The 25,915-nt window shown below is 41.9% G+C and overlaps 1 protein-coding gene across 1 annotated transcript; it reads right to left on the bottom strand.

The window, feature by feature from the left end:
* Positions 1-534: 534 nt before the first annotated feature.
* LOC106580785 (sodium-dependent lysophosphatidylcholine symporter 1-B) lies at positions 535-25,528 on the bottom strand. Its single transcript, XM_014162237.3, has 14 exons — positions 25,167-25,528; positions 23,075-23,203; positions 22,246-22,370; positions 18,140-18,263; positions 17,907-17,985; positions 17,630-17,799; positions 17,428-17,518; positions 16,986-17,104; positions 16,724-16,807; positions 15,835-15,918; positions 15,618-15,730; positions 15,343-15,486; positions 3,502-3,678; positions 535-3,171 (listed from the first exon to the last, which is right to left on the bottom strand). The coding sequence occupies exons 1-14, from the start codon at positions 25,254-25,256 to the stop codon at positions 3,117-3,119; spliced, it is 1,584 nt and encodes a 527-aa protein (XP_014017712.1). The 5' UTR covers positions 25,257-25,528; the 3' UTR covers positions 535-3,116.
* Positions 25,529-25,915: the final 387 nt, after the last annotated feature.

Below are 25,915 nucleotides of genomic sequence, written 5' to 3'. Positions count from 1 at the left end.
CTCTCCATAAAATACAGAGCCACCACTTTATATTCATCGCAAGAAACGTGATGTTTCGTTTTCCACCCTTCTGTAGACACGCGTGTCCTCTATACTGAACACAGCTTGAGGTGATTTGTTATTAGGTAGGGTGAACTGTGACCATGTTCCAATATGTAAGATATACTCCCTTGCTTGAGTCCTTCCTTCCTTGATAAAGGCCCAATCACTGATCTAACACGATTGTACCGGAAGTATGAGTTCCATTAAACCAACCCAGTCATGTGAGGTCAGTGATTATTGGAAGGAAGGATGCATCTTTTAGGTATTGGATGCGGGGTCAGCCCTTTTAGAGTTAATTCAGTGCAATTAGCTGAGAAGAAAGGAACGTCTGAAATATTGGCATGTCTTGTCCCCATCCTAGAAGAGGATGCGTTTCAACTTTTGCAGAAAGGCAAACATTGTTCTGTCAGGACCAGTGACAGTATGTCTGAAAATATTTTCCCAAGAATTACTGAGTCTTTACATTTCAAACTGTTAGAAATGATTCATGAGTTACACCAATGTCATTTTATTAATGTACATATTTTTTAGCAGCTGTCAGTGCTGTAAACTTTATCCAGTTTCAAACATATTTACAATTTACATACAATATATACACAAAACATGTACACCAAAACAGCACCATACTGGAGTGAGGAGCACCATGGAGAAAGCTCTTAAAAACCTCTTAATGTAATCTAAAATGTAATCTAAAATGTAATCTACATAATCCCCAAAAGTAATTATTCATCATGCAAGGACAATAAACAACTGGTAATGCTGCATACTCCAAGAAAATGTTTAAATCTCAACTTTCTGGTAATTAAAAAAATAATAAAAAATACTGAGGTGTAGTCACTTTGAGGACACAAGCGCAAGTAATTTTTTGCTGAAAATATGCAATTTTATGACATTTACTATTCAACAAAACCATATGAATAAAGCTTGAAATGACATATGCTTTATACAGTATAATCAAATTATAAAACCAATAACTAAGATATCATCTTCCTTATAACTGTAAAATACATATTTGTATGTTTAGTGTGAGAAACTGTGCATATTTTCTAAAGGTCTCTCTACCCCCACAGCTGTGATCACACAGAGCTTGACTTCCTGAACTCATTAGGAAAGCGCCTTTCATCTCATATTAATCTTGTCCATCTATGACAGTGTGTTTAAAATCTATGAATTATTTTAGATGAATGGCTATAAATCGATCTCTGAATGTGCTATAGTGATGAAACCACTGTCTCCTGCTGCACTACGATGTAAGGATGGCAGGTATGTGCTTTGTCAGTGGTTGTGATGTAGGGTTCAGGCAGGAGTTGGACACTCAGAAGAGCGAATGAAATGGTAGGAGGGACATCCCAGCTTCAAGTGGTTTCAGATTTCACATCCTATGTTGCACAGGCTACTGTGTCCCTGGGAACAAGGGCCATCGCTCAATGCAAGCCATTTCGATCTACGGTGTCCACAGATCAATTTAGAAGCGAAAATGTCCCAGAACCACACAGGTCACCTAAATAGGGGATTTTACATCTAAGAGGTTATGTACCCATTGTAGGCTACAACCCAAAGAAAATACTCTGTTTTTAGATATCTAGATACTGCTTAGGATTTGTCAAGGTTGTTCAATATTATAGCACTTGAGACATTGAAGAGTAAAAAAAAACATTTGAGTTCTGAATTTTGATTTGTCTGATAAATAGAAAACTTGGCTTTGGTCTGATCAAAAAGATTCATACAAGAATACAGACATAAAACTGATTGTTGGTCACATTGCACACAGCATAAGATCAGGACACAACCTCAACTGACACATTATCTTCAGAAAATACTTCTAAATAATATGGGAAACAAATGAAGCCTATCATGTGTTGACAGTCAGCTGATCATTCTGATGGTCATACAACGTGTGTGGGGGTTTAGTCATATACTTTGTGTACACACACAAAATGTACACATCCATATTGAGATGAGTGTATATATACTTTGATTATCTGCAATGATTATTACCAAATTAGTACTGTGTGCTTTCATCAAAACATAACTAGTTTTAAATAGTGAAAATTCGGTGCTTTGGGCCAAGATGGCCTCTAAGATGTACATACAGTTGAAGGCATCAAACATTAAGTTTGGCGTGAGATAAGTTATTAGTCTCCCCACTAGCCTTTGGACTCACCAAGAAAGACTGCTTTTTAAGGAAAGTCTTAGTATTGTGGGGGAGAAACAACTTTGACCAAATAGAATTTAGTTAAAACTTGTTCAGAAAATCTCATTGCGACTACAAGGTTTACAAAGTACAACTATACAAGACGCGCTGTTAAGCCAGTAATTATAAGGTGGATTTCAGCTAGCCTAGCTATAGTAAGTCTGAAATACAGACACATTATTGGCAATGTTAATGAGTTCATTAAGGTTTGATTTTCTTTTACAAGGTTCCTTTTTTATTTTCCCCATGAGACAAATATAATTCCAGTGGATAAGATTGTAAGTTATGTGCTCTCCACATCCCTAAAGAGGAGTACTATCCTCTTGAAATTAGTTTATTTATTTTTTGTTGTTGTAAATGACCATATAGTGCAGTTACTGATATGCCCCAAAAAATGAATGATGAAATCTTCCCTCTATGAGGACCATCCTGCTGATTGGAAAGTCTTGTTTTAGTGCAGAGAACCCTTTGACCTAAAATCCTTGGTTCAGGTAGACAAACATCTCATAAAAAAATCTTGAATTTGATGGGTAAATGCATGATTAACAATCCCAAATGAATGTTTGTCATGTAAACAAACAAAACAGATAAACCAGTACCACAAATCACATACATAGTACAGTACAGTAGGTACTCTACAGAGCGATGACTCAGAATGTCCACTAGGGGTCTCTGTAACCTGTGGAATCCTGTGGAGACGAGGGCCATTGTGTTCATGTAGCAGTAGTCTGGTCTGTGATTTCTCCTCCGTTAGTCCAGCTAAACCCAAAACTCACAAACTCTGTCGAGCCTCCCCGGTGGCCTCATCACTCCAGCCTGCCAATGCAAACATGCGGACAGCGGTGGCCTTTTGGTTGGTCGCCCTTCTCTCCCGGGGCTCCTATACAACGCTCCCAAGCTCTGTGGACTCTGTCTCGGAATCCTGATCGCTCTCCCTGTTTCAGAATGGGAACACAGCCAAGCGTTAGAAACAAAGGACTTAGCTTGTTTAAGAGGGTCCTTATTCATCGCAGAGCGGCTAAGGATTAAAGTGTGTCCTTTGCATTTAGCTGAAGTATAGAGAAAGATGCCAGAACGGAACTAAGTTTAGTGTCCCCCTGTGAAGAGATTGGTCACTGGATCTCTTAGCTCCCCAGTGCACTCGGTTACTTAACTTAGGAGGAAATAGCTTGGGTCCTGCATGAACCCCGTTCTATTACAATGAGTGTCTGGCTTAGATAGCCCCAATCAGCCCTAATCGTGTGTGCGTGTTAAGTCTGACTCACCGCATCTCCTGCAGTAGTTTCCGGTTGCCTTGCCTCCTCTCCTCATCGATGGGGTAGGTCTTGAATATAAACAGACCCAGGAATATCAGAACAACAGGAGCAGGAGAGACCAGCACCTTCAGGGTTAAATTCACTGCGTCAGGTTGCGAGCAGCCTCTGGTCACATAGCCGGCAAAGCTGCAAAAACATTTCCAGGGAGAGAAGAAAATAAAAATAACATAAAAAAGGTGGAGTTTGTTTGATTATGAATTGTGTTATTTTTCACCACATGACTACGCCAGTGAATCGAGAAAATTAAGCTAGGTAATCTTTAAAAACACAGTTATCATACTGTAGAATTTAGGCCCTTTCATAAAAAATACACACAAAAGTATGTGTACACCCCTTCAAATTATTGGATTTGGCTATTTCAGCCACACCCGTCGCTGACTGGTGTATAAAATCGAGGACACAGCCATACAATCTCCATAGACAAACATTGGCAGTAGAATGGCCTTACTGAAGAGCTCAGTGACTTTCAACGTGGCAAGGTCATGCCACCTTTCCAACAAGTCAGCTCGTCAAATTTCTGCCCTGCTAGAGCTTCCCCAATCAACCGTAAGTGCTGTTATTGTGAAGTGGAAACGTCTAGGATCAACAACGGCTCAGGCGAGAAGTGGTAGGCCACACAAGCTCACAGACCGCCGAGTGCTGAAGAGCGTAAAAATCGTCTGTCCTCAGTTGCAACACTCACTACAGAGTTCCAAACAGCCTCTGGAAGCAACGTCAGCACAAGAACTGTTCGTCTGGAGCTTCATGAATGTGTTTCCATGGCCGAACAGCCGCACACAAGCCTAAGATCACTATGCACAATGCCAAGCGTTGTCTGGAGTGGTGTAAAGCTCGCCGCCATTAGACTCTTCAGCAGTGGAAACGGGTTCTCTGGAGTGATGAATCACGCTTCAAATCAAATTTTATTTGTCCCATACACGTGTTTAGCAGATGTTATTGCGGGTGTAGCTCCAACAGTGCAGTAATACACACAATCTAAAGTAAAGGAATGGAATTAAGAATACAAATATTTGGACGAGCAATGTCAGAGAGGCATAGACTAAGATACAGTAGAATAGGATACAATACAGTACATACATACAAGATGAGTAACGCAAAATATCTAAACATTATTAAAGTTATTAGTGTTCCATTTATTAAAGTGGCCAGTGATTTCAAGTCTATGTATATGGGGCAGCAGCCTCTAATGTGCTAGTGATGGCTATTTAACAATCTGATGGCTTGAAATAGAAGCTGTTTTTCTAGTCTCTCTGTCCCAGCTTTGATGCACCTGTACTGACCCTGCCTTCTGCATGATAGCAGGGTGAACAGGCAGTGGCTCAGGTGGTTGTTGTTCTTGATTATATTTTTGGCCTTTGTGACATCGGGTGCTGTAGGTGCCCTGGAGGGCAGGTAGTTTGCCCCCGGTGATGTGTTGGGCAGACTGCACCACCCTCTGGGCCGGCAGCCCTGCGAGGGTTAACATGCTTAAATGTCTTATTCACTCCGGCCACGGAGAAGGAGAGCCCACAGTCCTTGGTAGCGGGCCATGTTAGTGGCACAGTGTTATCCTCAAAGCGGGTGAAGGTGTTTAGCTTGTCCGGAAGCACGTCAGTGTCCGCAACGTGGCTGGCTTTCCCTTTGTAGTCTGATTGTCTGCAGACTCTGCCACATACGTCTCGTGTCTGAGCCGTTGAATTGCGTCTCCATACTCACCTTTTGCCTGTTTGATTGCCTTACGGAGGAATAACTACACTGTTTGTATTCAGCCATATTCCTAGTCACCTTGCCGCTTTCAGTTTTGCGCGAATGTTGCCATCTATCCACAGTTTCTGGTTAGGGTAGGTTTTAATAGTCACAGTGGATACAACATCTCCTATACACTTCCTGATAAACTCAGTCACCGTATTCCTCTGTTGTTCTCGGAGACTACCTGGAACATATCCCAGTCCGCGTGATCAAAACAATCTTGAAGCGTGGATTCCGATTGGTCAGACCAGCGTTGAATAGTCCTTAGCACAGGAGGAGCAAAATGAGGTCGTGATCAGATTTCCCGAACGGAGGGCAGGGGAGGGCCTTGAAGGCATCCCAGAAGTTGGAGTAGCAGTGGTCAAGTGTTTTAGCAGCGCGAGTACTACAGTCAATGTGTTGATAGAACTTCGGTAATGTTTTTCTCAAATTTGCTTTGTTAAAATCCCCAGATACAATAAATGCGGCCACAGGATATGCATTTTCCAGTTTGCATAAAGTCCAGTGAAGTTCTTTGAGGGCCGTTGTGGTATTGGCTTGAGGGGGAATATACACGGCTGTGACTATAACCAATGATAATTCTCTTGGGAGATAATACGGTCAGCATTTGATTGTGAGGTATTCTACGTCGGGTGAACAAATGGACTTGAGTTCCTGTATGTTGTTACAATTACACAGTGAGTAGTTAATCATGAAACATACACCCCCGCCCTAATTCTTCCCGGAGAGATATTTATTCTTGTCTGCGTAATGAACTGAGAACCTAGCTGGCTGACCGGACTCAGACAGTATATCCCGAGAGAGCCATGTTTCCGAGAAAAAGAGTATGTGACAAACCCTGATGTCTCTAGGAAAGGAAATCCTTCCCGGAGCTCATTAACTTTATTATCCAGAGACTGAACATTAGCGAGTAATATACTCTGAAGCGGTGGGTGGTGTGCGTGCCTCCTGAGTTGTACTATAAGTCCACTCCGAGTACCTCTTTTCCACCGGCGGTGTTTTGGAACAGCCTCTGGAATCAGTTCAACTGCCCTGGGGGGTACGAATAAAGTATCCGATTTCGGAAAAGTTGTATTCCTGGTCGTAATGCTTGTGAGTTACTGCCGCTCTGATATCCAAAAGTTCTTCCAGGCTGTAATAACATAAAACATTTCCTGGGCTAATAATGTAAGAAATAGCACATAAAAAAAACAAAATACTGCAAAGTTTCCTAAGGAGCTAGAAGCATGGCAGCCCAATCCATTGGCGCCATCTTCACCATCTGGCAGTCCGTGGCCGAATCTGGTTTTAGCGGATGCAAGGAAAACTCTACCTGCCCGAATGCTGTGCTAACTGTAAAGTTTGGTGGAGGAGGAATAATGGTCTGGGGCTGGTTTGGGCTAGGCCCCTTAGTTCCAGTGAAGGGAAATCTTAACGCTACCGCATACAATGCAATTCTAGACAATTCTGTGCTTCCAACTTTGTGGCAACAGTTTGGGGAAGGCCCTTTCCTATTTCAGCATAACAATGCCCCTGTGTGCAAAGTGAGGTCCATACAGAAATGGTTTGTCGAGTTCGGTATGGAAGAACTTGACTTGCCTGCACAGAGCCCTGACCAATCAAATACTTTTGAGATGAATTGGAACGCCGACTGCAAGCCAGGCCTAATCGCCCAACATCAGTGCCCGACCTCACTAATGTTCTTGTGGCTGAATGGAAGCAAGTCCCCTCAGCAATGTTCCAATATCTAGTGGAAAGCCTTCCCAGAAGAGTGGAGGCTGTTATAGCAGCAAAGGGAGGACCAACTCCATATTAGAGAGAGGGGCAGATGAACACTGTATGCTGGAAAACACCTACTTTGTTATTTTGGATTAAAACAAAACCGCTATTAATTAAATAAGAATACCAAACTTGTTTTTGCGTGGATTCCGCAACATGTTTAGCTTTTAACAGCTTGGAAACACCGCTAACCAAACAACAGTGCTAGGTGGCTGTACTACAGACACCTGTCGTCGTTGTCGTAGGAAAGACGCATTGTTAAAAACTTTTGAAAAACAACTGGTTGCAGTAAAGAGCCAACCTGGATACTAAGGAGATCCTGAGGGAAATCGACAAGTACCAACAGCTTTACACTATGGAGGAACAACATACTCCATCATGGAAAGAGCTGACTACCTCACAAAAGAACTCGAACCAGACACAGACGATTTACTTACCGTTGAAGTAGAGGCTAGTGCTCTGGCTGGAATCCATGCAACACTGGAAAAGTTGTGTGAGGAGGTAGCAGGGCTGAGGGGGAGTTGAGTTTAGCCAGAGTGAAATTATCATGCTCCAAGGAGAGAACAAGGCACTCACAGCCAAGGTAAAAATCCACGATTCCAACATGGAATGTCTACTCAGGAAAAACAGAGTGATGAAGGAGTTTCTGCTAGACATACAAAGTCGTAGCATGTGTGATAATCTAATATTTTCTGGGATTCCTGAGGACGCATCCAATAATCCAGAGGGCGTGATCAGAGAATTCATGCAATCCGCCTTGAAACTTCCTCTAGAGACTAAACAAGGTGGCTTTCCACCGTGTAAACAGACTTGGAGCTCGGAGCGACAAGACCAAGAGTCCCCGACCGATCATCGCAAAATTTGAACACTACCAACAAAAGGAACTGATCAAAAGCAGGGGAAGGGAGCTCAAAGGGACCAAATTCGGTCTCAATGTCCAATTTCCACAGGAGATAAACGAACGTTGCAAGAGACTGTATCCTGTACAGAGGGGTACGCGTGCCTCTCTCATTGTGGACATTTACATTTTAGTCATTCAGCAGACACTCTTATCCAGAGCAACTTACAGTAGTGAATGCATACATTTCATAAATTTTTTCTCCGTACTGGTCCCCCATGGGAATCAAACCCACAACCCTGGCGTTGCAAACACCATGCTCTACCAACTGAGCCACACGGGACCACGTGGACAAACTCTTTATAGATGGACAGCTATTCCGAGACAGCTCCATAACACCATGGCTGTACTTAATTCTACAGGGATTTCAGGTTACGAAAAAAAGAATGGGAACTGTACAAATATCTGGACACTATGAAGTGGATATGAACACACAAGTACTCAATTACATGTTCACTTACACAATTGATCCCGCTCTCTTCTCTCCCTCTCTATTGTCGAGAACTGTTCTATAATTTAATATGTTTCATGTTTGTCTCTTTTCTGTCTTTGTCTACACACATATACATTTACAACAAGCAAGGGGAAGATATCAGAATAGGGACATTGGGTAATAATAACATATTGTACGGGATACATTTTTACTGCAGTGAAGCCGTCTCTATAGTAATGCAAGGTCTCTCTCAAGACTGTGTGAAATGTCAATTGCTATGGAAATGCTGGGAGGTGTTTTTCAAGGATGTTAAAGGTAATTATGATTCAACTATGATGGTAATACGATATGGATTACAATTATCATCATGAATATTAAGGTTATACGGACTAGATGTTACACACAGACATTCAACCATGCAAATTGGCGGGGTTATTTATTTGGACATCACACGTAGTCTTATACAGACATCGTACACACTCACTAAATCACATCCAATATCATACACATCAACTTACTCAGATTTACTACACACATAATATCTTGGCTCAATTTTCTAACATCTGTGGCATTGGCTCACAGGCTAGGGAATAAAACATATATTGCGAGAACCTATTTTTTAAATTCTAAATATCAGACATTTGAAAGCTCTAATTTTGACCGTCATAATACCTCTGATGGCAGTAACTTTACAAGCACCAATTTTGATCAATTTAGACTGAGAATAGTATCTAGTTATGGTAAGGGCTGAAATAAGTATAGCCAATTATAAGTGTAACAGTTTAGCAGATTATTAAAAAAGATCAGTCTTTAAGTGGCTAAAAGAAAAGGAATATAACATATACTGTTTACAGGAAACTCACTCTACATCCTTAGATGAAGCGTGGAAAAGGGAAAAGGGAACTCAAAGGGTGTGATGATATTAATGAACAAAAATTTCGATCTGAATGTGCAAATAGTTAGGAATGATTCGCAAGGAAGGTGGATCTTTTTGAATATGAATGTGGACGAAAAAGAGATTTGGCTCATTAATCTATATGGTCCAAATCAGGATGATCCATACTTCTTAGAAAATATTTATACCAATGTATTGAACTTACAGGCAACAAATGATCAAATCATTATGGTAGGAGACTATAACAGTGTTAAGTACCTCAATGGACCGTAAAGGAAAATCACTCTACAAACTATCATCACCGTGCCCTTAAGGAAATCACAAATATTATGGACACATTAGAAATAATATATATTTGGAGACTAAAAAAAACCCGACCTAGTGAGATATACATGGAGGAGACCTAAGCTAGTCGTCTTGACTACTTTCTGGTCTCTTTCTCTCTTGCATCAAAGGTTAAAAAAGTTTTAATAGGAGACATAATGCGATCAGATCATCATCTAATTGGCCTTCGCATTGCTCTTATAGAATTTCTACGTGGATGGGTATATTGGAAATTGAATCAAAGTTTACTGGACGACAACTTATTTTTAACTAAGACAAAATAATCTATTACTGAATTTTTCCAGTATAATATAGGAACAGCAAATCCACTTATTGTTGGGATACCTTAAATGTACTTTCAGAGGTCATTCAATTCAATATTCATCAATAATAAAAAAGCAGTTTCTGGCTAAAGAGACAAGACTAACATGGGAAATACATGAACTAATGCAGTTAGATAGCAATAAAAATGATACTAAAGAGATAAAAAGAGGAAAAACAAAAAAGAACTTGAGGAACTTATTCAAGAACGATCTAATGCAATCTATTACAAAAATAAAGCAAACTGGATGGAATATGGAGAAAAATGCACAAAATTAATCAACACAGGAACGCTAACAAAAATAAATTTTCAGAAACTCGTTACTGAAGACGGAGTCATCTATGATTCTCCGAATTATATTTTAAAAGAGGAAGCTAAATATTTTAAGCAGATGTTCTCTTTTCCATCTCATCCTCTCCCACTGAATGAAGATTACTGTAAGGAATTCTTTCCAAATAATACAAAAAATGGAAAATTACAAAAATGTACAGAAAGATCAGTGCGAAGGTTAAATTACAGAGGCAGATCATTGAGGCTATTAACCTGTTTAGGATAGGGGGCAGTATTTTCACGGCCGGATAAAAAACGTACCCGATTTAATCTGGTTATTACTACTGCCCAGAAACTAGAATATGCATATAATTATTGGCTTTGGATAGAAAACACCCTAAAGTTTCTAAAACTGTTTGAATGGTGTCTGTGAGTATAACAGAACTCATATGGCAGGCAAAAACCTGAGAAGATTCCTTACAGGAAGTGGCCTGTCTGACAATTTCTTGGGCTTCTCGACTCTCTTTATTGAAAACTGAGGATCTCTGCTGTAACGTGACACTTCCTACGGCTCCCATAGGCTCTCAGAAGGCGGGAAAAAGCTGAATGATGTCTTTGGAGCCCCTGGCTGAAAAACATTAGCGCCTTTGGTAAGTGGTCGATCACAATGAGTACAATGAGACTGAGGCGCGTGCACGAGGCGACCCCATGTTTTTATTTTCTTTGAACTAAAACAGGGTTTCCCGGTCGGAATATTATCGCTTTTTTACGAGAAAAAATGGCATAAAAATTGATTTTAAACAGCGGTTGACATGCTTCGAAGTACGGTAATGGAATATTTAGAATTTTTTTGTCACGAAACGCGTCGGGCGCGTCACCCTTCTTTACCCTTCGGATAGTGTCTTGAACGCACGAACAAAACAGAGGATATTTGAACATAACTATGGATTATTTTGAACCAAACCAACATTTGTTATTGAAGTAGAAGTCCTGGGAGTGCATTCTGACGAAGAACAGCAAAGGTAATCACATTTTTCTTATAGTAAATCTGACTTTGGTGAGGGCTAAACTTGGTGGGTGTCTAAATAGCTAGCCCGTGATGGCTGGGCTATCTAGTCAGAATATTGCAAAATGTGCTTTCACCGAAAAGCTATTTTAAAATCGGACATAGCGATTGCATAGAGGAGTTCTGTATCTATAATTCTTTAAATAATTGTTATGTTTTTTGTGAACGTTTATCGTGAGTAATTTAGTAAATTCACCGGAAGTTTGCGGTGGGTATGCTAGTTCTGAACATCACATGCTAATGTAAAAAGCTGGTTTTTGATATAAATATGAACTTGATTGAACAAAACATGCATGTATTTATTGTATAACATAATGTCCTAGGAGTGTCATCTGATGAAGATCATCAAAGGTTAGTGCTGCATTTAGCTGTGGTTTTGGGTTTTGTGACATTATATGCTAGCTTGAAAAATGGGTGTGTGATTATTTCTGGCTGGGTACTCTCCTGACATAATCTAATGTTTTGCTTTCGTTGTAAAGCCTTTTTGAAATCGGACAATGTGGTTAAATAAAGGAGAGTCTTGTCTTTAAAATGGTGTAAAATAGTCATATGTTTGAAAAATTGAAGTTTTTGGATTTTTGAGGAGTTTGTAATTCGCGCCACGCCCTATCATTGGATATTGGAGCGGTGTTCCGCTAGCGGAACATCTAGATGTAAGAGGTTAAATCCTTTCAGTCTGGAAAAACCCCAGGGCTTGATGGCATACCGTTAGAGTATGAAGCCTTTTCTGATATACTAAAGCGTCATCTGATGAAGATCATCAAAGGTTAGTGATTAATTTTAGCTGTATTTCTGTTTTTTGTGATGCCTCTCCATGCTTGGAAAATGGCTGTGTGGTTTTTCTTGTTTAGGCGCTGTCCTAACATAATCTAATGTTATGCTTTCGCCGTAAAGCCTTTTTGAAATCGGACAATGTGGTTGGATTAATGAGAAGTGTATCTTTAAAATGGGATATAATAGTTGTATGTTTCAGAAATTTGAATTATGAGATTTTTGTTGTTTTGAATTTGCCGCCCTGCTATTTCACTGGCTGTTGAATAGTGTGTACCGCGTAGCGTCCCACATGTCCCAGAGAGGTTAAAAAAGCCAGACTACAGTTTGCAACTGCACATGGGGACAAAGATCAAACTTTTTGGAGAAATGTCCTCTGGTCTGATGAAACAAAAATAGAACTGTTTGGCCATAATGACCATTGTTATGTTTGGAGGAAAAAGGGGGAGGCTTGCAAGCCGAAGAACGCCATCCCAACCATGAAGCAACATCATGTTGTGGGGGTGCTTTGCTGCAGGAGGGAGTGGTGCACTTCACAAAATAGATGGAATCATGAGGCAGGAAAATATGTGGATATATTGAAGCAACATCCCAAGACATCAGTCAGGAAGTTAAAGCTTGGTCGCAAATGGTTCTTCCAAATGGACAATGACCCCAAGCATACTTCCAAAGTTGTCGCAAAATGGCTTAAGGACAACAAAGTCAAGGTACTGGAGTGGCCATTACAAAGCCCTGACCTCAATCCTATAGAAAATGTGTGGGGAGATCTGAAAAAGTGTGTGCGAGCAAGGAGGCCTACAAACCTGACTCAGTTACACCAGCTCTGTCAGGAGGAATGGGCCAAAATTCACCCAACTTATTGTTGGAAGCTTATGGAAGGCTACCTAAAACGTTTGACACAAGTTAAACAATTTAAAGGCAATGCTACCAAATACGAATTGAGTGTATGTCAACTTCTGACCCACTGGGAATGTGATGAAAGAAATAAATCAATCACTCTCTCTACTATTATTCTGACATTTCACATTCTTAAAACAAAGTGGTAATCCTAACTGACCTAAAACAGGGAATTGTTACTAGGATTAAACTTCAGGAATTGTGAAAAACTGAGTTTAAATGTATTTGGCTCAGGTGTATGTAAACTTCCGACATACACATACATATATATATATATATATACACACACACACACAGTTGAAGTCATAAGTTTACATACACCTGAGCCAAATACATTTAAACATACATTTTTATATATACATATACATTTATATATATGTATATGTATATATAAAAATGTATGTTTAAATGTATTTGGCTCAGGTGTATGTAAACTTATGACTTCAACTGTGTGTGTGTGTGTATATATATATATATATATATATATATATATGTATGTGTATGTCGGAAGTTTACATACACCTGAGCCAAATACATTTAAACTCAGTTTTTCACAATTCCTGAAGTTTAATATATATATATATATATACACACATACACACACACACGTACATATACATATATAAATATATACACATATATATATATATATATATATATATACTGCTAAAAAAAATAAAGGGAACACTTAAACAACACATCCTAGATCTGAATGAAAGAAATAATCTTATTAAATACTTTTTCCTTTACATAGTTGAATGTGCTGACAACAAAATCACACAAAAATAATCAATGGAAATCTAATTTATCAACCCATGGAGGTCTGGATTTGGAGTCACACTCAAAATTAAAGTGGAAAACCACACTACAGGCTGATCCAACTTTGATGTAATGTCCTTAAAACAAGTCAAAATGAGGCTCAGTAGTGTGTGTGGCCTCCACGTGCCTGTATGACCTCCCTACAACGCCTGGGCATGCTCCTGATGAGGTGGCAGATGGTCTCCTGAGGGATCTCCTCCCAGACCTGGACTAAAGCATCCGCCAACTCCTGGACAGTCTGTGGTGCAACGTGGCGTTGGTGGATGGAGCGAGACATGATGTCCCAGATGTGCTCAATTGGATTCAGGTCTGGGGAACGGGCGGGCCAGTCCATAGCATCAATGCCTTCCTCTTGCAGGAACTGCTGACACACTCCAGCCACATGAGGTCTAGCATTGTCTTGCATTATGAGGATCCCAGGGCCAACCGCACCAGCATATGGTCTCACAAGGGGTCTGAGGATCTCATCTCGGTACCTAATGGCAGTCAGGCTACCTCTGGCGAGCACATGGAGGGCTGTGCGGCCCCCCAAAGAAATGCCACCCCACACCATGACTGACCAACCGCCAAACCGGTCATGCTGGAGGATGTTGCAGGCAGCAGAACGTTCTCCACGGCGCCTCCAGACTCCGCCACGTCTGTCACGTGCTCAGTGTGAACCTGCTTTCATCTGTGAAGAGGACAGGGCGCCAGTGGCGAATTTGCCAATCTTGGTGTTCTCTGGCAAATGCCAAACGTCCTGCACGGTGTTGGGCTGTAAGCTCAACCCCCACCTGTGGATGTCGGGCCCTCATACCACCCTCATGGAGTCTGTTTCTGACCGTTTGAGCAGACACATGCACATTTGTGGCCTGCTGGAGGTCATTTTGCAGGGCTCTGGCAGTGCTTCTCCTGCTCCTCCTTGCACAAAGGCGGAGGTAGCGGTCCTGCTGCTGGGTTGTTGCCCTCCTACGGCTTCCTCCACGTCTCCTGATGTACTGGCCTGTCTCCTGGTAGCGCCTCCATGCTCTGGACACTACGCTGACAGACACAGCAAACATTCTTGCCACAGCTCGCATTGATGTGCCATCCTGGATGAGCTGCACTTCCTGAGCCACTTGTGTGGGTTGTAGACTCCGTCTCATGCTACCACTAGAGTGAAAGCACCGCCAGCATTCAAAAGTGACCAAAACATCAACCAGGAAGCATAGGAACTGAGAAGTGGTCTGTGGTCCCCACCTGCAGAACCACTCCTTTATTGGGGGTGTCTTGCTAATTGCCTATAATTTCCACCTGTTGTCTATTCCATTTGCACAACAGCATTTGAAATGTATTATCAATCAGTGTTGCTTCCAAAGTGGACAGTTTGATTTCACAGAAGTGTGATTGACTTGGAGTTACATTGTGTTGTTTAAGTGTTCCCTTTATTTTTTTGAGCAGTATATATATATATATATATATATATATATATAATAAAAATTATGCCCATAATTTTGGAATGAGATGTTCGAGGAGAAGGTGTAAAATACAATTCGATTTCAAACTAAGCTCATTAAATTGTCAACATGCTAAGTTTTTACAACATCAGTTTATCATGTACAATACCTGCAAGAGAGAAAAACTCACTCACTCTAGACTGAGGGTGGAGATGCCGAGGGATATTCCTGAGGCAAACTTGGTGAAGAACACATAGAAGGAGTAGAAAATGGCCTCGTGGCCACTAGAGTCTGGATTCTTCACTTTGAAATCATCCACCACATCTGGAAGCATTGACCTGAGAAACAGGGAAAGATGTGAATGGATACCAAACAAAAGCCGCACCACAGACTGGATATAAGTAAAGAGACACTGGAGATAGATAATCTATAGGTGGGTGTGCTGAGGTACATTCAGTAGTCTGCTTACCAAGGGAGGAGGAACGCTGCAGCCACACTGACTCCTGCTGCCACAGAGACCACATAGGCCACAATCAGACTGCTTTCTATGCAGACGATCAGGATCATGAAGGGCACTGCCCACTACAGAGAGAAACGCATAGGATAGACATGAGATGAGGCATGAGAGAGAGTTCCATAACACAGCACCTTTGAGATGAAACTCCACACCAACACACACTGCTCACCGTGATGCCAATGTAGACGGCAGTCTTCTTCCCGAATCGGATCAGGAACCACTGCCAGAATGGAATGGACAAAGTCCCAGAGAGCTAGAAATAAAACACCAAAGAAGAGCATTAAGATATTTAACTTTTAAACAAGTTCCATAAAAATGAATAGAAATACTTCTCTGCGCAATGTGGGAACAGAATAGGTCAGACTGACCGATGGGCTAAAAGGTCATGGGAGAAGGACAATGTGAAAGGGCCCTTTATTTAACCCTGCTGGGGGTACATGACCCTTGAACTCTAATAGAGGTGTGGTCAACCGGTGTGTCAAATGATCACACAAGGATTAGCGAGTGGCTGAGCAACTAGCACTATGGGAAATATCAAACAATTCATCAGTGCTGACCAAAACCAGCAGCATCTAAGGACCTTGCCTTGCAAGTATGGCAGTTTGAGGATTTGGCTAAAACACAAACAGATCTTGTGACATCTCCTGCTCCAATAGCCAGGCCAGGCCAGGCCAGGGCAGGGCAGCTCTAGATCCTACTCAGGCAGATAAAGGCGACGGTGCAGAATAGAAAAGCGAGGGTTCCCATGGTGGTGCTGACATATTGCCTGGGCAACAAAGGCCCCTCTGTGCTCCTTTCTCTCACCGATGGAGTGTGTGAGAGGGGGACAGGTTCCCAGGGGCCACAACAACACCTCTAACCCCGAAAATGTGCCCTTTCATCCCCATGGCAACACGTCTCCTTGCATGAAGAAAAAACAGAAACGGTCCCGAAAACACCACGGACACATAGACATTACTCTACCCCACAAGGTGACCTTTCAGTCTTAATGTACAGAATGTGTGTTATGCCTTTAGTGGGGGGGTTGATTTTCTCAGAGAATAATAGACTACACTCACCATAATGACCAGCAGAATGTTCTGGAAGTCATTTCTAAAGCCCAGGGTGTAGGTGATGAACAGGGCAAAGTTCCCCTCCAGGAGCTGCCAGGAAGAGAGCAATACAATACACCTCAAACACTGAATGCACAGGAAGTAGGTCTAATATACATACAGAAAACTAAACATCAGGGTTACACACCCTATAGCTAGTCATAAAGAATGGTTTGTTTGGTTGTTTATGTGTGCATTTAACTGTAGCCCATCTATGAGAGTGACTCACCATGAAAGCCAGCGAGGTGAAGAGGAATCCCATGACCAGTTTGACATACGGCCCATATCCCATCACCATCCTCACGCCCTCAAAGAACGACATGGGTTCTGTCTTCAGACGCCCACACTCTAGGACCAAAACAAAGATGGCGATTAAATCGAACTGATTAGGTGCACTGTGCCAAACATCAACTGAAGAAGACTTATCTGATATTCTTTCTTATCCCTCATCCATGGCACTGCCAAAATATGGCCCTCTCCTAGTTACTTATAACAAAATAATTCTTGGAACATTTGCGGGTTGAGAGAAAGTGGAAAATTTTGCCTGTGGATAACAAACAGAAATCTTTCATACTCTAAATATGAGAAAAAACAATGTTTGGAATACGTCATTGTAAAGATATTCTGTTAAGAGAAAAAATGGAAAATAAAATCAGTTAATCAATTCCCACCTTCCTGCTCTCTGACTCCCAGGAACAGGACTGCAGCACAGAGAACGTACATGGTACAGATGACTGCTGAGGCGATGAGGTAGGCTTGTTTCTGTTAGGGGGACAGGAGGAGCAGGGGTAGGGGCACATTCCACTTCTAACGGTACTATAACAGTGTTATGCCATGTTATACAACATGACATCCCTAGGGTCCCCCACTCACCGTTTCATCCAGGGAGATGTGGGTGATGTTGAAGTCTGACCCCAGCAGTGTGGAGTTACCGTTGTCAAGTACATCCAGGTCACCTGGGAGACAGGGGGCGATCGCTCTGCCCACAATCTGCCCCTGGATTGCTGTGCCAACCACTGTTCCCAGCACCTCCACTGTCATACCTGAACAAGAGAGTGGGATGGGGAGAGTGAGAAAGAGCAGAATGAAGACCTCACATTACAACTACATGAGATGCTACATAACCGTAAAGATGTCTAGGTTGACATACGGTAGGCAGTGGCAGAGTCCCTCTCTTTCTGGTCCATGCTGATGAACATGGTGAGCGCTGAGTACGGCACATGGAAGCACTGCACACAGAAGAAAAAAAAACAACAGCATTGCTGGCACAATAACCATGAAACCACATTACAGTAACAATCAATGGGGATTGAGTAACAATGTATTGTAACATGTGCCCCTTCTTATCAATAAAACAAGAGACTGTGTAGAGGCGAGACTGACCGTCTGCAGAGACTGGAAGAGGCAGTAGAAGACCAGGTACCACAGGACCTTCCCCTGCTCCACCGGAGGGACATACCAGATCAGGAAGTAGGTGAGTACCGCAAACGGAGTGGAGATGAGGATCCTGAGGGAAAAACAGGAGAGTATCAATACAATGTAATGATGGATGAGCATTTAAAATGCGTGGGTGTTTGAGTAGGTCTATTTCATCTCTGTGACTGGAAAATTATAGTGAAATATTATACAAACACAATTTACTACAGAATTGAAGAAGTTAATATTTCTTCTCACAATGATGATTTCCATGAGTCCCAGCCAGATGACGTAAATTAGTGACACCTGTGTGACACTTGGTAGCGATGGCAGTAGTGGTAGCAGAGTTTGGGTCACTAACTTACATCATCTGCACAGGGTTGAGATTTTTAAACTCTGTAAAGTAACTAACTTGAACCCCCTCTCTCATTTTCTTACATCCACACTCCCTTTTTCTTTCTTTCTTTGCATTGAAAGCAGGTATTTGTGAATAATCCCTTAATCATCTGTTGTTTGGGGCTGTGTGTGGAGAATGGGCTCAGTGTGGCCTTTCTCTGTGCGCTGTGCCACCTGGGAGACTGTGGTGGGCTGTACTTATGGTGGCGCCATACTGACCCTGCCTCACCCCACTATACAGCCACAATCACACAATACACCTCACCAGCAGACCAATCCATTCCAGCTAGAGTAGCAGAACAACCATAGAGAACTATGGATCCACTACTGGGTTTCCAGAAGACAAGGCAACTCAAGAAATAGACGTTGGGGCATTGCTGGAATGGTATTTTGGAGACAAGTATCTACTGACTAAGACATTTCTATGCCAGCAGGGCAGTGGGTGTTCGTCTCAGCCCCTCACTGATCTCAGCAAAATACACAGTTGAGAACAGCAGTCACTATAACATTACATGCTCATTTGCCAAGTGTTTTAATTACTACAACAGCATTAATACTGTACAACAATCTCTTTCTAATAAGTCATGTTTCTTTCCATCAGTCCTCTGTGTTTGAGCCTACAGTCCCCAGGGGGACTATCATCTCATTGAACTGAAAATGCGTGTTTGTTTATGTTACACGACACATGTCGACCCCACTCACGCATGGCCAGTCAATGGGAGTGGCAATCCTCTGTAGCCAACATCCACTGAACTGGGGAAACCCCATATAAGCACCCTCTGTCTGCTTCCTTAGTGTACATGGGCTGACTGAATGGGGTTAATAAGAGTCAATAGGCTGATCTGACTGGAAATAGAGGTCAGATATCTCCTAGATTGTCTGTGTTTTGTACACTGTCACTATGGTTGAATACACAAAGCTCACAGCAAGAGCACGATGGCAGCCCCACACCAATGACCTTCCTTGACGTGACACCCTAGCTACACAACAACGTAGGCGGGACAAGAGGAAAAGGCTCAAGGTTTTATTTTGCAAACAGACTGGATCACCACCTGTCTGTGAGAAACATTACTGTGCTTCTTCAAGCTCCTAACACTTCAGGGAGAGAGAGAGAGAGAGAGACTATTAAAGTACTTATCATAGTCCATTAAGAGAACACTGTGTTCTCTATTACAACAATGATCCTTCTTATGTTATTTTTGTGACATCCAATCTGATAAATGAATCACTCAGCTATCCATCTGTCTGGCAGGCGGCCACATGGAAGTAAAAGGAAGGCTGTCTATTTTCACTGTGTATGACATCAATATTCACATTCTGGAGAGGTCTAGAATTCCACAGGCTGTCAATGACTCGGGAATACAATTCTGGGAAAAACATATTCCACTAATAGCGCTAATTAAAAAGGCAGGGGCATTCAGAAGGGGAAAATAGCTTTAGTCAAGGTTTAGTTAAGTGATGCATCTCCTTGTCTGTGTTCAGGCTCTGATATGAATTCGCTGGGGGATTTGTGGTGGTTTATACAGACCAAAAACCTCCTAACAATGACCTCATTGACATTCAGCCAATAATCTCACTTCTACTTGACCTGCGGTAACCTCTCTCTGAATCAGCCAGCCCCCTCCCCAACTGCCATCTCACACACACACACACACCCATTGGCCTAAATCTAGTGGTGTGTTGAGGGCCGGACCAATCAGAGAGGGTGAAGCCGGTTTTCTCCCTCTACACTTGCAGCTCAGGCACACAGGCAGCCTATTGTAGGTCACATGCCCAGGGTCTTAAGATATCAAGCAAATCCAGTTGTTACCACCATTAATAAACCTCCTTTATCGATGCCATTCCTAGCAAGTCACAGTATCATGCCAAATATGAATTGCAACCACAAAAGGGCACTGTCTCTTTGCATCAGAGTATGTGAAATTAACAGGTGTGCCTTCTTAAAAGTTAATTTGTGGAATTGCTTTCCATCTTAATGGGTTTGAGCCAGTCAGTTGTGTTGAGTCAAGGTAGGGGTGGTATACAGAAGATGGCCCTATTTGGTAAAAGACCAAGTCCATATTATGGTAACAACAGCTCAAATAAGCAAAGAGAAACGACAGTCCATCATTACTTTAAGAGATGAAGGTCAGTCAATGTGGAATATTTCAAGAACTTTGAAAGTTTCTTCAAGTGCAATCGCTAAAACCATCAAGTGCTATGACAAAACTGGCTCTCATGAGGACCACCACAGGAAAGGAAGACCCAGAATGACCTCTGCTGCAGACGGTAAGTTCATTAGAGTTACCAGCCTCAGAAATTGCAGCCCAAATAAATGCTTCACAGAGTTCAAGTAACAGACACATCTCAAAATCAACTGTTCAGAGGAGACTGCGTGAATCAGATTGCTGCAAAGAAACTACTACTAAAGGACACCAATAAGAAGAAGAGACTTGCTTGAGCCAAGAAACACAAGCAATGGACATTAGACTGGTGGAAATCTGTCCTTTGGTCTGATGAGTCCAAATTTGAGATTTTTGGTTCTAACCGCCGTGTCTTTGTGAGAAGCAGAGTAGGTGAACGGATGATCTCTGCGTGTGTGGTTCCCACCGTGAATCATGGAGGAGGAGGTGTGATGGTGCTTTTCTGGTGACACTGTCAGTGATATATTTAGAATTCAAGGCACACTTAACCAGCATGGCTACCACAGCATTCTGCAGCGATACACCATCCCATCTGGTTTGCGCTTAGTGGAACGATCATTTGTTTTTCAACAGGACAATGACCCAACACACCTCCAGGCTGTGTAAGGGCTATTTGACCAAGAAGGAGAGTGATGGAGTGCTGCATTAGATGACCTGGCCTCCACAATCACCCAACCTCAACCCAATTGAGATGGTTTGGGATGAGTTGGACCGCAGAGTGAAAGAAAAGCAGCCAACAAGTGCTCAGCATATGTGGGAACTCCTTCAAGACTGTTGAAGAATCTAAAAGATCAAATATATTTTGATTTGTTTAACACTTTTTTAGTTACTACATGATTCCATATGTGTTATTTCATAGTTTTGATGTCTTCACTATTATTCTACAATATAGAAAATAGTAAAAATAGAGAAAAACCTTGAATGAGTAGGTGTGTCCAAACTTTTGACTGGTACTGTATGTCACCCACCACTAGGCTTAGTCTCGCTTAAGGCATCTGGGGCACAAGCAAAGAATTAGAAATCAATTTCTATGGGCCCAGGCTTCAAAGTACTCAGAGCCTTTGGTGGAAACTTCCAGTGCCAGCACAGAACAAAGCGAAAAGCACCTGGGCATTCCAGAACTAAATGAGGTCCTCTGGAGCTAAATAAGACAGCCTTGTTCCAGTCTGTCCTGGTTTGCACCCAGATGAGAAGGTAAAAGCTACAACAACCTAAGACGGACAAAAAGATAGAGTAATAGAGTTGGTAGCGACGGATGTAAAATAGAGAGCAAATTAGGCATATCACTGCGATTCAGTGACAGCCTGATCTCTCTATTCAAACTGTTCCACTTCAGTGTCGTTGTCACGATTACCGCCCATATTTCAATTACAACTACTGTTTTCCCTCTAGTCGTGAGGAGAGGTTTTGCATAAAAAAAATCTAATTTCCTCTCCTCTTTCATTCCTGCCTACTGTAATATGTCCACTGGGTGACCGAGGCAGCGGCACCTACCAGGGCATCATCCGGCCACACCTGGTCCATCTGCTCCGACTAACCAGGAAGCCCACCGTTGGGTCTGTCACTGCATCCCAGGCCCGGCCCACAAACAAGATGATAGAGGCATAGAATGGGTCCAGCTATGGAGAGACAAAGATAAAGGGAGATAAATAAGGTGTGTGGGGGGGTAGAATATAAATAATTTGAGTTATTGTCTGTCAGACCACTACAATCACAGACATCAGCCATCACCTCTCCTCACAGAACAAAGAGTGGCTATTGAAACAGAAATAAAACAGAGGCATAACTCAGTTGGATTGCATCTTAGCAACAAGATGACTAAGAAAATATTTGAAAAGTTTCCAAGGTCATGTTAAGAAATGATACATGGCCAGGCCACATTGGCAACATTACCATCTGAACAATGTGGTGTTTAAGTCCATTCCAATGAGCTCATTAGCTCACTGGTTGAATGAGTTGTATTCAGTGAGAGCACTACAGTGAGCACAGTGTACAGTCTATCACTTGCTAATTGAGTGACAAAGCAAAGCAGTGGGAGTCAGAATGAATTTGCTTCACTAGATGACTCATGCCAAAGTCTGTTAAAATGATACCAGATCTTTGGCCTTGCCCTTAAAGTCATCTTCCAGTGACTTCTGAACTTTTCCTGTTGAGAAGCTTTTCAAGTATAAATACAGTAAAGTACACACACTAAAGGGTAAAACAAAATATGTTTTGAGCATGTTTAGACAACTGCAAATTTCAAGGAGTATGGCATTCAAGGAGTTGGTCTGATGGTGACTTTGTTATGTCATTGGTTCCATCTGAATCCCATCTCACTCACCTGGGCCACATCCAGCAGGTAGATCTGGAGAAAGAAGCCCAGCGCGCTGCCTGTGATCTGGTAGGGAGCCCCTCCGATGGCATAGCACAACTTACTGCACATTGACAGTCGGCCGTTGTTGTCCCTCCGCTGGAAAATAGGGAGAGAAGAAGACGCACATAGCATGACAATAGTACACAAGGTTTTGTTATAGACTAAACACAGATTTAAAAAGAAAATCTGAATATTGTGAAAGCATTGGATTTTTATGGGTTGCTAATGATGCACAGTTTAGCTGTTGTGATACAGGATCTTTGTAGGTCTATATCCAACTTGGCCTTTGTATTAAAAACTTACAAAATGTTGGAGGCGTCACTTGGGTATATGAGCATCACTTCTTTGATCATGTAGAATTTCTCTGTGCAGGATCTAACTGTACAGGAAGTGGATTTGATCATTGAAATGGGTCTTGATTGCTCAGTCGAGGTAAATACACATCTGGCCAATCTCACCCACTTGGCCCTTTGAGTGTCCGGTTTATTTCAGAGACTTCTGGCCCAACAGCGGCTTGTAAAACAACATGTCTCATTGTGAGCCCAAGATTGGCCAACGCTCCTCACTGTACAACGCTGCCTGGTGCCGGAGGCAGTGATTGGCTCTGGCTATGGGATGATCAGGCATTCCGAGATTCCATCAGTGGCCTGAGCTGAGGCCACCAACAGTCAGCAGACAGTCAGGAGTGCACACACCCCCATCCCCCATCCTTCCCATCACAAACACATCCTGCTGGTCAATGAGTAAATACACCCAGTCCAACAGCCAATCAATGTAAAGAGCATCTAGCCAGTCTGACACCATGCGTTCTGTCAGTATTGAGAGCAGACACCTGCTTTTACATGCTCCTTTGACCTATTCATGGTACTTCCCTGGTGAAATATACCCCCATAGAACAGGAATTATGTCCCATATTGCCTTCAGGAATGTGGCCTAAAGACATCATGTGTAGGACAAATTGTATGGAAAATCCCATATAACAGTGACACCTCTAAAATGGTGTTGAGGTGACACACACATCAGCTCCTCAGGCAGACCTGGGACTGACCAGAAGGTTCAACCTGAAGAAGCAAGTCCTGCATTATGGCCAAAACAAAACACTACACACTGGGAATAAACCTGGTACAACAAAATCCAGGCATTTTGTCTGTATGACAGCACATCAGTTAGCCCCATAGAGACATCCAGTATATTACTGACGTCATGTCAGTAAACAGACTTATGTGGTTGTTATTATATGCATTGTGTCTCTGTTTTTTCTTTTACGTCATTTAGCAGACGCTTTATCCATAGAGACTTACAGTAGTGAGTGCTTACATTGTCGTACAGGTCCCCCGTGGGAATCGAATCCACAACCCTGGCGTTGCAAGCGCTATGCTCTACCAACTGAGCCACATGGAGGGATATGACCGTTTGTCTACATCAGCCGACATTGGAAACATTATTCTTCAGACAAAATCCCCTTCATAGCTAAAATACGGGTTTAATGAAAGCATGTCCCTTTAAAACCGGTAAAGTTATTTTTTTTCTGAACAGCTGCACCAAGACAGATGGTCTAGCGTGGTGAAAATCAAGCCCCATCGATGAAGCTCGAGAATAATTGGTGTGATGATGTCCAATCATGTAATATATGGTTTAGCCACAGTTAGACCATTAAAAGCCACTCATTGTTAATGTCTATCCCATGAAGGCTATTTGGGGATTGAAACGGGACTGAAATAAAAGTAATTTCAATAGCCTATAATGGCATCGCATGCCTTTCTGCCAATTAAGACAACGGTCTGATTGGGAAAACCGTTAGTTTCGCTGTTAATAGCGTAGCTATATCAAACCCGCCTCAATTGTATACTGTTTCATTGTTAAAATATTTTAGTAAATTTGTGTGCGTTGGAAACTCTATTATAATAACGCCTATGGCTACAATATAGACTACCCATATCCCTCCATGTGATGCAAATTAATAGATTGTTGGTCAAATAATAATTTGCTGATATCTATAGTCTAAATTAAGATAATTTATTATGCTACAAATGAATAGCACTAAAATTATCGTACTTACCTTAGCAATTTTGATTCCATCTTGACTTATTGGTTTTGTTGGTAATAGACTTGCCGAGGCATATTGCTCCGCGCCCTCTCCTTTTGCCATATCGTTTTAAATCGATAAATGTTTAAAAGCCTTTGATGTTTCTATTCTCCTCACTGAATCTTGAAACTGCGCGAGTAGCCGTTTGAGCTCTGAGTTCCACACTGAATTTGGTACACTGGTGTCCTTGGTTTGACGTTGGATACATTCATTTTCAATGATTGCACGCGGAGAAACGTGCGGAGGATTGTGGGAACATGGGCGGCAAGACCGCTGCGAGCAGAGCGGGGTTTAAAAAGTTCAGCTCTGCTCAATTTTAATGAAAAAGTGATGCGGCCACTGCTGACTTTAACCAATCAGGCGAGGAGCAGATGTTTGCTTGATAATCTTCATGAAACATACCCCATTCCAAACAGAAGATGTGATATGTTACCTGTAAAAAAAAATGTAAGGAAATATTTAGATGACCCCCCTTTCAAATAGACTTAATTGACCACTTGCGGTCAAACAGGGAAATGGTTCCACTCATTTTCCCACTATTTAATTTCCTCTATAGCATAGGGTATTTTAGGAACACTTAAAATAAAGGCTGTGTTTTGTGTAGGATTCCCCTGGTGTGACTATCTGATAACCCTGTAAATCACTCTAGGACAAGCTGACTTTTATTAATATATTTGCCTGTTTTACCCACAAAAATTAAATGCTAATTAGCTGCTAATGTG

This window comes from Salmo salar, chromosome 01, assembly GCF_965601325.2.
Source record: "Salmo salar chromosome 01, fSalSal1, whole genome shotgun sequence".
NCBI classification, from domain to species: Eukaryota; Metazoa; Chordata; class Actinopteri; order Salmoniformes; family Salmonidae; genus Salmo; species Salmo salar.
Note: the sequence above shows the minus strand (reverse complement) of the source record. Positions and strands in the feature narration are given on the sequence as shown.

Bases quoted from the DNA above. Each gene is read 5' to 3' on its own strand.
- LOC106580785 (XM_014162237.3), bottom strand. From the start codon at position 25,256: ATGGCAAAAGGAGAGGGCGCGGAGCAATATGCCTCGGCAAGTCTATTA. The intron at 17,800-17,906 runs GTATGTCAACCT...TCTCTTGTTCAG, and splicing joins GGACTCTGCCACTGCCTACC to GTATGACAGTGGAGGTGCTG. The intron at 15,487-15,617 runs GTAAGCAGACTA...CCTGTTTCTCAG, and splicing joins GCAGCGTTCCTCCTCCCTTG to GTCAATGCTTCCAGATGTGG.